At 37.5% G+C, this 14,651-nt stretch overlaps 1 protein-coding gene across 1 annotated transcript; it reads left to right on the top strand.

The window, feature by feature from the left end:
* The first annotated feature begins 13,131 nt into the window (after positions 1-13,131).
* On the top strand, positions 13,132-13,533 carry LOC138885307 (uncharacterized). Its single transcript, XM_070166243.1, has one exon. It carries the CDS (start codon positions 13,132-13,134, stop codon positions 13,531-13,533), a length of 402 nt encoding a protein of 133 aa, XP_070022344.1.
* The last annotated feature ends 1,118 nt before the right edge of the window (positions 13,534-14,651 follow it).

Genomic DNA, 14,651 nt, shown 5'->3' with positions numbered 1-14,651 from the left:
CATAAAATAATCCTCCACGGCCTCAAAATTCATGTGAAATTTGGAAGGGGCCACGTTGGCAAAAAATAACCGTTTGGTTGCATTTGCCAAATATGGAAAGGAAGCTAGCCGTTTGTTTTTGAGTCTGTAAATCTTTTGATTAGAATATGTGGGTTGGTTGATTTTCGAGTTTGTAGGTCATCTTTAAACCTTTGAAACCCAGGTTGTTTTATTATGAAAATTGAGAATTCCAAAAAAATAAAAAATATTTCATTGTTGTTACCTTTCATTTAGTCCGAACTACGCAAGGTCTGATTCATGCGGGGTCATGATACGTAGGAAATCTCCATAAGATTCGACCACACACAAAAAAAATAGAGAAAAAAAAAATGAAAAAAAAATCGAAAAAAAGAAAGAAAAATGAAAAAAAGAAAAAAAAGGAAAAAGATGTTGTTAATAATGATGACCGACTGAGTCCATTCTAACCTGTTTTGTTTTGAATTGCAAAATAAGTTAAGGTGGTTGGTTTGTGGTAAGCCGGAAACACAAGATCCAGGAAAACCTGATTGTAATCCAAGACAATGACATCCAGACTATCACGCAGAATCCTTTACCTGCACATCATGATGCACACTGTGTGGGGATGAGGCCTGATGACAGGGAGCACTCGAATCCTATTGGGAACTTGTTGACTGAGGTTGATGATATTGAAGTTGGTAATGGTCTTGGCAATATTGATGCGAAGCTCAGTGGCTAAGATGCCAGGTTTGATAAAGTGGGAGGACGCTCCGTTCCTTGGTTAGCAAGAGAGAAGCTTTTGGTGGCTTATTTTTTTGTCATTTCTGTTGTCCGGATTATTCTTAGGGTTGTAATCCGGATATTGTCTTGTGTCAAACTTTCTTATCTTTCCATTTTTGTCATAGCGGTTTGTTTAGTTTTGTCCAGGTTTGTTTTGGGATTTTATTCTGGTCTGGTTTTGTTTGTTTTGTTATTCAAACCATTTCACCGTTAGTCTAATGTGAAAGCCGGTCTTTTATTATTTCCAGTCATCTTTTTGTTTAGTTCTTTTATCATTTTGTTCAACGCCGATTCTAGTGACATGACATGCGCACACAGTTTGAGCCTAATCTTAAAAGTTAATCATAAAACCATTGAGAGGTTATCGAAACATTTAAAGGAAATAAGGACGGTTTGAGATTATTCGGAGCTCGAGTCATGTGGAACTGGGGCAAGTAAAACATAAAGAAAACCATTAAAGGCAAGATTCGCCAAATTGACATGAGGGTCGTTCATGATAGTGAGTGTGAGAGTGTTGCCCAACGGTGCTTTAGAGATGACAAATGAAAAAGAAAATGTGTGAATATAATTGTCAAGTCCAGCACCATCAGAAGAGGCTACCAATCTTTGTTTAATTGTGTTGTTTGCACTTGGCATGTTTTGAAGACTGGAATGACGAAGGCATTTTGTTCTGCTACCTAATTATCCTTCGTTACCCCTTTTGAGACTTATTTATTTTCTTTCATACCCCTCGTTCGGAATCAGTAGCAAAGATTAGAAAACACAAGCATGGAAGATAAAGAAAAAGAAAAAGAAAAAAAAGAAGAAAAAAAAAGAAAAAGGAAAAGAAAACAACAGAAACAACAAAACGACAAAAGAGAAAGGAGAAATGAGAAAAAGAAAGAAAAGAAAAGAAAATAATAGGTAAATGAAAAAAAAAGAAGGAAAAAAGAGGAATTGGGAACTACGTTTGACCTGATTCCTCAAAGAGGATACGTAGGTGCTTCACGGCTCGGTCATAGTGTGCATAGTGTGCATAGTGTAACATAGTGTAACAAAAATAAAAATCCCCAAGCAAGAAACTGGGGAAGAAGTTGTGCTTGATGTAAAGAAATCCGGTTCCGAAGGTTGTAAATTTTGAACCCAAATCGATTTGTTTTGAGCTTTTAAAAACCCCTTTTTTAGCCTATCCAAAATCCTACATTACAGTCCAAAGAAAGACCTTCTGATCAGTCTTCAAAAAATGCCAAGTTAGACATATGAGAGAGTCTTACCGGAGAACACTCTGATCTACAGCAGAAAAGACTATGATCCCAGCAGAAAGAAAAAATATGAGAGAGTCTAGCGGTAACACCCCAATCACCAGCTGGAAAGTGATACAAATGAGAGAGTCTTATCGGTGAAAATCTTCACGGGCACCATAAGGCGATGAAAGCTGAGAGAAAAACCAAAATGAGAGAGGCTTGACAGTGAAAACCCTTCGGGCACTACAAGTCGAATAAAGATTGAGAATCAGATGGAAATCACCAGACGAAAGTTGTGAAAGGCGATTAACGACGGAGGATAGGCCATATGTGCATGGCATGACCATTAGAGTTGGTATCCGCATTTGATAGGTTTTTATTTTATAGTTTCCTCATTAGAGAGTCATCTCTTTCTTTTGTCTTTTATTCTGTTCCTTTTTGTCTTTCTCCTTTCATAGAAAAAATTCCCCAGTAGAGTCTGTTTGGCCAGAACAAGTGAGAAATGACTTCAAAATCTGCCATCAACTTTCCAATTATGCAAGACGAGATATGACTAGTACATCCAAGTGGTATAGTCAGCAAGGAACAAGTGCGAGGCCAGTGTCAAGAAAGATATCCCCAGCAAGAGGGAATTGACAAAAGGATGGACGAGTGTCAAGAGGGATACCCCCGCCGAAATCAAAGGTTATAGACCTCAAGGCCAAGACCCGTGGACAAATCAAGAAAGAACAACGCAGAGAGCAATGGGCATGATTTGGGAAATTCATATGAGACTAAAAGGTCGTGGAAATGCCAGTTTCCGAGCTATGCCACAAAAGAAAAGGGATATCCCCAGTAGAAAAGGTTGTTTTCAGTGACACGAATGAACAAAGAATGTGGTTTATCAGCAAAACATTGCAAAATCCTCAAGGGGAATCAACTATCATGGAAAAGATACATGGTCAGATGGAAAACAACGTTGAGAGGTTGGTGAATAAGGAATCGACAATAAGGTCAGAAGTTATCGCCAAAGTTTCAAGATAGCCGAACGACGTAAAGCAGGGCAAGTCGCTCTAAGACCAGTGGGAATATCATCCCCAACAAATAATATCATCCCAAGCAAGTTTTGATAAGTGTAATGGAACGCAGAGCAGGAGAAAGGGAAAAGCCATCCCCAGTAGGAGTATCACAACCAACCACCACGTTTTAAACTAACAAATTTTGTTTGATTTGAAACAGGTAAAGGAAATGGCATTGATGACGGAAATGCATGCCACAAGGGAGATTATCAAACTGGGGCAGAAAATTTTCCTTTCATTTAGAAAAATTTTCTGGAAGTCATGTACCCATTTGGGGAAGAATAAAGATAACACCAGTCTCAAGGGAAGTGGTCTTTGAACCAGTGTTACCCCCAGCATAACAAGTTTTAATGAAGGAAGTTGTCCCCCAGCGGACAGAACAAAAGGATGAAACTTGTGCTCGGAAAAAGCAAAGGGCCAGTGTCATTCCCAGCAGCCTTCAGAAGAGAGAAGCACTAGTTTTGAAGGAATCAATATCCCCCAGCAGTGTTATCCTCGACAGCGTTATCCCCAGCTGATAACATTTTTATCCCCAGCAATGTTGAGAGAAAATAAAAGGTTTGAAGGAAGTAGTTTTGGAAAAAAAAGGGGAAGAAAGGAGATTCCCCCAGTAGTATTATCCCCCAACAGGTAAGTAAATAATTCTCCAGCAGTGTTATCCCCAGCAGTTTCGAGGGAAGACAACACGAGTTTTTAAGGAAAGCAGTTCTGTAAGAAGGTAATTCAGGAAGAAGGAAATGGTTCACGCATAGGAGAGACACTTCCTAAATTAAGATTTCATGCATAGGAGACGCACTTCCTAGTTTAAAATCATTAAAGTTTTACCCATAGGAGACGCACTTCCTAAGTTTATTTTTACCCCTAGGAGACGCACTTCCTAAGTTTATTTTTACCCATAGGAGACGCACTTCCTAAATTAAGATTTCATGCATAGGAGATGCACTTCCTAGTTTAAATCATTAAAGTTTCACCCATAGGAGACGCACTTCCTAAGTGTATCTTTCCCCTAGGAGACGCACTTCCTAAGTTTATCTTTCCCGTAGGAGACGCACTTCCTAAGTTTATTTTTCCCATAGGAGACGCACTTTCTAAGTTTATCTTTACCCTTAGGAGACGCACTTCGTAAGTTTATTTTTACCCATAGGAGATGCACTTCCTAAAAGTTTGTTTTCATCATAGGAGATGCACTTCCTAAATCAATAGTTTAGTCATAGGAGACGCACTTCCTAGTTTTAGTCACTGAAGTTTTCACCCGTAGGAGACGCACTTCCTAAATTAAGATTTCCTTCATAGACGCACTTCCTAGTTTAAATCATTGAAGTTTCACCCCTAGGAGACGCACTTCCTAGTCTGGGTCTTTCGGGTTATATTTTTTGCTTTAGGAGACGCACTTCCTAAAAATGAGAGTTTACCACTAGGAGACACACTTCCTGATTTTGGTTCATACAAGTTTTACTCGTAGGAGACACACTTCCTAGTTTGGTTCATTCAGGTTGTATTTTTAGCAAACACATTTGCTCGTCAGAGTTTCGGTTTTTACTCATGGGAGACACAAATCCTGGCCTAGTCGTTAGTTTACTCTCACCATTGCATATAGTATAAGTGGTTTACAATGTTGCTAACAATTCACAAATCTTCCTAGTGCAAACTGGGGCAGAAAATTTCCTTTGTTTTGTCTATTTTGTAGCGGTTAGGAGCCCCCCCTAAAGAACGGAATGACGATTTATTTTTTAAGTTGTTGTTGAAGTCTCGCCCGCCTGAAGAAAGGAATGGCAATTTATTTTTCGAAGCTGTTGTTGAGGTCAGGAGCCCCCCTGAAGAACGGAATGACGATTTATTTTTCGAAGTTGTTGAAGAAGTTGGGAGCCAACCCATATAACAGAGGAATACATTTCAAGTCAGTAAAGCAGAAGAGTACAACCGAAATCCCCAGCGGGAAACAACAAAAAATCCCCAGCAGAAGAAGGAAGTTCAAGATTCGGTGGAAAAATAATGCGAAGCTCCCGAGAAGGACATAAGCAGTTCGAGATCGGTAGTCAAGGGAGAATACAAGACAAATCGAAAGTAAAGAAATACCAGAGGAGTCACCGAGACATCAAAACAACAAGAGACACAAGAGTATGATCTAGATAAGATTTTGTAATTCATAGACTATGATCTAGTCTAACTTCTTGTTTTCTTTCAGCATGGTGTAATAAGGAGGTCGGCAAGTAGTAATAACCGCATGTAACAGTAACATTGCAGTCCCATGGTAGTCCCAGCTACCAAAACTTCCCGAACTACATTAACCTGATTCCTTTCTAGCCAGGGATATGTAGGAAACCTTGGAAGCAAAGGTTCGGTTAAATATTTTTTCAAAAAATGCTTCACACGGAGTACTCGGATGGGCAAAAATCGCTCACTTTATCTTTACACGAAAACTCTTCGTGTCTTCGGACAAAGAAGGGCAGCTATAAGCATGTGATTTTTTCCCTATATGAGAATTACAACCAAAAAATTCCAAAAATAAAACAATTTTTTGATTGTTTGCAATTATTGTGAATTTTGTGTTATTTTTCTTATATTGTTTGCATTTGTCTGTGCATGTTTATTTGCTAAATTAATAAAAAAATACAAAAATATGTTGCATTTGCATTTAGGATTTAGGTTTGCAATTATGAGTAATTAAGTTTGCTTTACAAGAATGAAAATTACAAAAATAGGCATCTTTTGCATTTTTAGCATTTAATGTCCAAATTGTGTGATTTTATTTTATTGATGTTTAATTTTGGGTGATAATTATTATTAGAAGTTAATTAGTATTTTAAGATAATTTTGGTTTTTATAATTTAATTTCATACATTTTAGTTTTATCAATAAGTAAAAGAAAAGAGAACAAAAAATAGACGAAAATCGGATTGGGCCTCTTCTTCAATTTTAAACAACAGGCCCAAAGATACCCAACCTTCCCCTACGACCCGGTCCATTTTGACCCGGTTCGACCCTGTCCATAACCCCAAAGACCCAACACCCCTATCTCCCTATCTTTCATTTTTCACAAAACAAAACCCTAAAAACAAAACCATCCCCCCCCTTTGCTGCACCATCTTCCCCAAACACCCCCTTCAACCCTCCCATGGCTTCCCTTGCTACTTCCCTTCCACCTCACGACTAGCTGCTCCGCCAAGCAAGCATCCATGAATGTCGAACACCCTCCAGTCCACAAGCCTCCTCCTCACGACCAGTGCTGCCGCTGCTTCGTCTTCATTCTCCGTCGTGAAACTAACCACCATGAACGACGTCGACCACTGCTGCTGCTTCATATTCTTCATCACCTCTCCACCGGCGACCACCAACAGCACAACAGCTCCAAACAAAAGCCAAGTAGGCTGCTTTCTTCTTCGTCTTCGTCGTCGAGCTCGAGCTCCCATGGCTGCCTTCCTCGTCGACCAGTGGTGACCACCAACAGCCCGCAACTTTCACAGTTGTCCTTCACCTCCAGCCATGAACGACCACTACTCGATCATCACGTCCAAAAGAGCATCACCGCCTCCATCGCCCGCCACCAGTTGTGCAGCGTCGCTGTTGCTGCTTCGTTCTTCTTCTTGGCAAACAAACGAACCAGCCCCCACTGCTTCATCTCCCCATCGTCAACCTCCAAACGACCAACCAGTGACCCCCATCGTTCTGCTTCTAACTCCAGTCAACTAGCGCGTCAAGGTTTCGTTCGAATCCGGGCTTCAAACTAGTAGGTTTCCATTCTCTTGTCTCTTAGTTTTCGTTCAGCGAATTCATCTTCCGTTCCTTTTCTTCTTGTGTTTGTGTGCCAATGGTTTGGTTTGAATTCGAACCTAGACCTTTGTTTGTATTAGAGATAATTTGTGTTCATTTTTTGTTTGAAGTTTGTTAGTTGTTCGTCAAGTGATTTAATGTCGAGTGTTCATTTTAGTTTGAATCATTTCATCCTTGTTATAATGTTGTTAGATTTAATTTGAAGTTCAATTGATTTTTGAGTTTAGTGATTTGAATCTACTTGTTTGTTATGATCAATTTGTTATTGTTGTTGAATCTGAAAGTATGTTTGTTGTTAAAAAATATTGTTCAGTCAAAATAATTCCAGTTGTTTCTTTGTTGTTCATCATTTAGTTTGAATTTGTTGTTTGAATTTGTTTAGGAATTGGTTATAGCTGATGGGGGTAGATTGGTAAATTACAGTATTTTCAGGGGTAAAATGGTAATTTCAGTAAGGTCGAAAGGGTATTTTTGGAATTGAAAATTTGAACAATTATTTAATAGGAGTGCTCTGTCCACTAGGTATTAATAATATTAAAATAGTACATGGTGGGGGACAGGACATGAGGTAGTGGTGAGGTAGTGGGGGGTTGATATAATTATTTAATATAGTGGGGGACAAGACATAAGTTAGTGGGGAATAATGTAGTTGTTTAATATAGTGGGGAACAAAACATGCAAGTGTGGGGGGGGGGGAAGAATATTTCGGGTTAGTGGTTCAAGACAAGGGTCTTGCTATAAATAAGAGTCATTTTGACACAAGTTAGAGGAGGATTTTTTTGGGGGAGAGGAAGACATTCTGGAAATCTGAAGAGGGGTTGAACATTTTTTCTGAAAATCTTAAGAGAGTGTTGGAGAGTTTAAAAAGAGAAAACAAAAACAGAGTAGTCTACGAGTTTAGTTTTGGGTTTAATACACGCTTGTTTAGTCTGTTTGTGGTAATGTTGGTTGTTGCTGTTTAGTCTTTCACAAACTTTTGGGGCTGTTCTATCGAGCTTGTTTGGTTTTCTTCAAATTTTTCTGAGCCTTGAATCTGGTTCAAATTGCTGCTGTTGGGTTGCTGTTGCGTTGCTGTGTTATTACTGTTGCTGACTCCTCCTTCTCTTCTTCTTGTACTGCCATTTCCAGGTACATGTCCTGAATCTCAAACCATGTAGCTGTCCAGTTGGAATGAAATGAACAAAATGGAAATATAACTTCATTGAAAGCTTTAGTTCTTGCCGTATTTTATCATAATTGATTGTAGTAGTTTGGACTATAATTAAAATTATTTTACAATGATTTAGATTGGTTTGGACTGTTGAACTCATGGACTGCTCGGGACATCCGATAGTTTGTTAAGACATGTGGTAATTTAATTTCATTTAGTGTAGTTAAGTTTTAAAAATCAGAAGTTATTCAAAACATAAAGCGATCTTGTGATTCACAGTCCTCACTCGTCCTAATAATTGGCAGTATAATCCTGGAGTCATATTGTTTTGTGCTTAGTAATGGTAATTGTGAGTTAGTTTAAAACTGGAGGTATAATTTGATTGTTGGATCTGCTTATCACTAATTAGCCTAGAATAGTTTGTTGATTAATTCTGTTACAGTAAATAAGTTTGGAAATTGATTCTGGACTTGCATTTTTAGTTGATAATTGGATATTTGAATGATTGTTGATAATTAGTTAAGGTTAATTGCAACATGAGTTGAGAAGTATTATTAACTAGGATTCTTCCCTTTATTTTAGAAACAAACTTAATAGAAATGTAAACACGTTAGGATTGCCCTTTAAAAATAAATGAGACGAGCCTCACCAAATAAAATGCAAGCTACGGGGCCCTCAATAAATGGTCAATAATTAATTGAACTTCGGATAGGCTGTTTTAGCAAAATGTCACGGCCTCGCCCAAAAATAATGATACGCTAGTCGCTTTAGGTGCGCCTTTAATAATTGAATTTTCTTAAACTCGGGTGCACATTTATGTGACCCAAATCCAAATCTCAACACAGTTAAAATGTGCCAACAACCACGGGTGCATTGATGTGACGTAGTTCGAGATGTATTTTCACGATGTTGCAATTCTCGATAAAAATAATAATAATGATAAAAGCGGTTAAAAGTTAAAATTCGCACATAGGTTCAACATGTATTAAATCAGATAATCAAGCCGAATATGACAGTTGAGCGACCGTGCTAGAATCATGGAACTCGGGAATGCCTAACACCTTCTCCCGGGTTAACAGAATTCCTTATTCGAATTTCTGGTGCGCAGACTGTTAAATAGAGTCAATATTTTCCTCGATTCGGGATTCAACCGGTGACTTGGGACACCATATATCTCCCAAGTGGCGACTCTGAAATAAATAAATAAATCCCATTTCGATTGTCCTTTAATTGGAAAAACTCCCTTCTACTCCCCTTTGCGGGGTGTAGGTGAAAAAGGAGGTGTGACAATGGTAAGTGCCGTATTAGTTTGAGAGGACCAAGGTAAACAATCTCCAATTTAATTATGTTAGCAAGTCTTTATTTGCTGTTGAAACTCGATATCCTCATTTAGAAAAACTTGCACTAGCATTCATTATGGTATCTAGGAAATTAAGATCTTATTTTCAATATCATCCTATCTCTGTAGTAACTGCTACCCCTTGCGTAATATATTACATAAACAAGAGTTATCAGGTAGATTAGCCAAATGGGCTATAGAGCTAAGTGAATATGACATCACATATCAACCTAGAACTGCAATAAAGTCACAGATTTTAGCAGATTTTGTGGCAGATTTTAGCCCAGGGATACAAGTAGAGGCAGAAAAAGAACTGCAGGTATTTAACGGGTCTAATCCAGGTACTTGAACCTTATTTACCGATAGCTCATCAAATGTAAAGGGAGCAGGTTTAGGCATTGTCTTGATACCACCTGCGGGAGAAACTATACGAGAAGCCATAAAATTCCATCCTATTACTAATAATGAAGCAGAATATGAAGATGTGATTGCAAATTTAGAATTGGCACGAGAGCTCGGAATAGAGCAGGTCGTAATAAAAAATGATTCACATCTCGTAGTTAACCAAATGTAGGGGACTTATATAGCTAGAGAGGCGAGGATGCAGCAATACCTGGAAAAGGCACGGGACTTAGTTAGACAATTCCAAACTTGGAAAGTTACACAGATACTAAGAGAAGAGAATGTCGAGGCAGACGCTTTGGATAATCTTGCATCCGCTGCAGAAGTAACAAATGAAGAAAATGCTTCTATAACACATTTGTTTCATTCAATGCTTGATCAAGATAAAAACGAGGTAAATTATAATAATCTAACTTGGGATTGGAGAAACGAGATTGTTAATTTTTTGTAGTACGAAATACTACTTGAAAATAAGAAAAACGCTCAGGCACTTCGTCAAAAGGCTGCTCGTTATTGTTACACCCCATATTTTCGTACGTGGAAGTACGCCATAAATAAATTGATGAAAGCTCAGAAATGAGATATTACATCCCACACTTTCGAACGTTAAAGTTTCGTTGTAAGTTAATCGATGCAAGTTCGGGAATGAAATTATTTTGTGATTATAAGTATTATGCTATTTCAAACAAGTGATGAGTAAATTTGTGAAGGTGAGAGGGTAAGCAAGTTGAAAAAAATAAATTTCGTCAAAGTTCGACATTTTGGGATAAAATACAGTCCGAGCTATAATACCCGGTATTTATGGACTAGTACCATACAAGGTACCATATGACCATGATAGTAAGGTGTATAAGGTATGCTAAAAGTGAGTAGTATTTTAGGTAATTTGAGATAATTCTTAATTATGTGTGTATTTGATTAATTATTGGATTAATGAGAATTATCAAGTTAATTAAGGAATTGGTAATTAATTAAGATGTGATGGATAAGCCTTAAGGGCCCCCAACGTGGCAGCAAGTTTGGCCAAATTGGTGACTCTTAAAGTCACAAAGAAAGGTGGCACATTTTGGAGTAACTCTTAGGCTAAGTCATCACCTAGTTATCCTTTCTTTAATTAGAATTGTTTATTGGATTCCATAAATAAAGATTTATACTACATATAACCAAATCATGTTTCCATTGGCATTACACAACTCCAACACTTCAGCAACCTTTAGGTAATATAGTTCAATTTTAAGCTTTTCTTGTATATTGAATCTTCATCACAAATATAACGTTCAACTTCAACAAAGCCATAAAAGTCTTTCTAAATTCACAAAGTGAAATTTCAACCAAAAATCTTAAGACCTCTTCCTACATCATTTTTGTGGAGGTGTATGTGCTGAGTAACGAAGGAATTCTCAAATGGATTCATATGAAATCTTGTAACACTACAGCAGTGTGAGACGCAATTCTGAGATAGCATGGTACAATCTTTCTCAAGAATATCATACGGATTCTCTCCTACTTTGATCTTCCATTGCATGTTTTATTGCAGTTGACGTGTATTAGAGGGATTCTCAAGAGAATCGGCTAAGCACAATTTTCATAAATGACTTTATTCATAGAAGTATTAGAGATGCCTATGTTCTTGAATTCCCATATGTCTTATTATTCCATCGTCTGTTCATGGCTCTCAGAAAGTACGTAAATTGATTTTATGATATTAATCAGAGGTATGATGGTCTTATGACATTCCGAGAGATTTCATTGACATAATTCTCATGCATTGCATTTATTTATACATGTACATTGACCCATGACCAGATGACGTTATATACGCATATATATATATATATATATATATATATATATATGGGATATGGAAAAAGGTTACAATATTATATACACATCACCACCTGATCAACTGGTATACGATGATGATGTTGCCCACAGTGGCTGAAATGATATGATATGATGGGATGCCCTCAAAGGGTTGATGATGTTATGTACGTACAGACCTATGCATTACTTTTCATTCATACGCATATGCATGACACTATAATTATTTTATGATTTACAGAGTTATCCATACTTACAGGTTGGGTCATTTACTCTATATTTCTTCCATGTCTGTTATATACTTATTTATGTGCCTTACATACTCGGTACATTATTCGTACTGACTTCCCTTTTGCCTGGGGATACTGCGTTTCATGCCTGCAGGTCCCTATAGACAGGTCAAGAGTCCTCTAAGTAGGCTATCAGCTCAGCGGAGATGTTGGTGCACTCCATTTACTCTGGAGTTAGTTGTTTGGTCAGAATGATTTAGACGTGTATTGTTTGGTGTGGCGGGGCCCTGTCCTGACCTTTATGTTAAGTGTGTACTCTTAGAGGCTTGTAGACAGATGTCATGTATACGAATATTTGTATGGACTTACCGGCCTATGTTTTGAGTTTACAAATGATCATATTGTCCTTATAGGCCCGTATGTCACATGTACAAGTTTTTATGTCAGGTTGGGTCATTCTATATTGTGTATTCCCTTATGTTTATTCTGGTTAGCCCATGATGGCCCATTTGGCCCATTTGCCAACAAAATTACAGTAAGAAAGATATGTTATGTTGGTACTCGGTTGAGTAGGGCACCATATGCTCGTTGTAGCCCATAGGTTTGGGTCGTGACAATTATTGTTTAGATCAGGGCAATTTATATAAAAAAAATGTTCGTTGGCCCTCTAGCAAGATATCTCAGGCCTTCTCAAACGGAATATGTGATGAAAGAAATACACGAGGGACATTGTGGAAATCACGCTGGAGGAAGATCTTTGGTAAAAACTATAATTAGAGCATGCTATTACTGGCCAAAAATGGAAGAAGAGGCATAAAATTTTGTGGCTAAATGTGACAAGTGCCAAAGATATGGTAACAACATGAATCGACCAACTGAATTATTACATCCGATTGTTGCACCATGGCCCTTTATAGAGTGGGGGATGGATATCGTAGGTCCACTACCACAAGCCAAAGGCAAGGTACGATTTCTATTAGTACTCATTGACTATTTTACTAAGTGGGTCGAAGCAGGGGCCTTCAAATAGGTAAGAGAAAAAGAGGTCAGATACTTCATCTGGCGAATCATCATATGCCGATTTGGGGTTCCAAAAGAGATCGTGTGTGATAATGGCAAGTAATTCATAGGTGCACAAATCACAGAATTTTTCCAAAGTTGGCAAATTAAAAGGATTACCTCGACACCTTATCATCCACTGAACAATGGACAAGCTGAATCAATAAATAAAGTTATTATCAACAATTTGAATAAAAGACTAGAAGAATCAAAAGGCAAGTGGCCAGAGGTGCTATATGGAGTCTTGTGGGCTTACCGAACAACAATAAAAACAAGTACGGGAGAGACACCATTCTCACTTATGTACGGTGATGAAGCCTTAATTCTGGTTGAAATTGGGGAGCCAAGTACGGGATATACTCAAGCTACTGAAGAGTCAAATGAAGAAGAGATGCGGGTAAATCTGGATTTGCTTGAAGAAAGGAGAGAAACTGCCTTAATAAGATTGACGTCACAAAAACAAGTTATTGAGAGATATTACAATTGGAAAGCTCATCTCAGATACTTCAAGATTGGGGACTACGTACTCAAGAAAGTTTTCCAATCCACAAGAGCAGCCAATGCAGGAAAGTTGAGTCCAAATTGGGAAGGACCTTACAAGATTCATGGTATCGAAGAAAATGGTGAATATGAGCTTGAAACCATGGATGGCAAGATTCTACCCTCGAGTTGGAATGTTGTTCATTTGAAGTACTATTTCTAAGGGAAGGAAATACCAACGGTCAGGTATCCTCACTTACGATTTTTATTTTTGAATTGTTAAAGTTATACTAACAATTTTCGATGATAGGCAGAAAGCTAGCCCACACCAAATGATAAAATTTGACCTAAAAGACACGTGGAAGAAACATAATTTCCAGTCTAGGGTTACAACTATTCTGATGGAAATGTAATGGGTTAAGCAGTCTTAATCTAAATTATGCCTCCGAGTCCCGTATGTTTTTCCTTTTCAGGAAAAGGACGGTATGGAAGGAATAATCAAGTGCTCGAGATTTCATACTTCAAAACTCAAACACTTGGGGGACTATATAATATACATATAATATATGTATAGGGAAGGAAAAGAAGACTAGAAATCAAGTTTAGAGCAAAGTCACGAGCCAAAAGTACAAGCCTGATTCAAAAACCTATGAAGAATACACTCGTGGGTGTAAATCTTGAAGTTTTACGTATGTTTAGGTTAAATGCAGTATTTAGTCATGGGTCATAAAGAAACCATTGGATTTTCTTTTTAACAAATCTGTTGTAAAGAAAACAGTTACAGAAGAGTTATAGATAATACTTAAATACATGTAAGGTATTATTTAGTTTGACAAGTTCGAATAAAATAAGATTTTTCTCAAAGTTATTCCAAGAAATATGTGTGTTCCTATTTCTTCTTTCGTATGTTTACATCATTATGAAGTTGAGACGTCTTCTTCATTAAGTGTCGTATATAATCTTTTATAATTTGTGCTTGATTCAAAAAGCCACGAAATTAATAAAGCATTTTTAAATGCAAAAGTTAAAAGGGTAAAACAAAAACCCACATATTAAAATTGAAGTGGAAAACAAAGCCCTAAACTTAAAAGAAAAGGCAAGGGCAACCCAGTAAAGAGTAAAACAGAAACTCAAGTCAAAGGCATCATAAAAGTTGAGCACAAACTTTTTGATATCTTAAATAACGTAGTTAAAACTAAGTATGAACTTAGTCCTAACTTAATTGTCATTATAAAAAACCCCGAAAAGGACTGGAGGTATAATGTTACCAAAAAACATTACCCCTAAATGGGACCAGGGGTAAAACCACCAAGTGTTCACCAACCAAACAATAAACAAAAC

This window comes from Nicotiana sylvestris, chromosome 2 (genome assembly GCF_000393655.2).
Source record: "Nicotiana sylvestris chromosome 2, ASM39365v2, whole genome shotgun sequence".
Classification (NCBI taxonomy): Eukaryota; Viridiplantae; Streptophyta; class Magnoliopsida; order Solanales; family Solanaceae; genus Nicotiana; species Nicotiana sylvestris.
The sequence above is the reverse complement of the archived record's forward strand: the minus strand, read 5'-3'. Positions and strand labels throughout refer to the sequence as shown.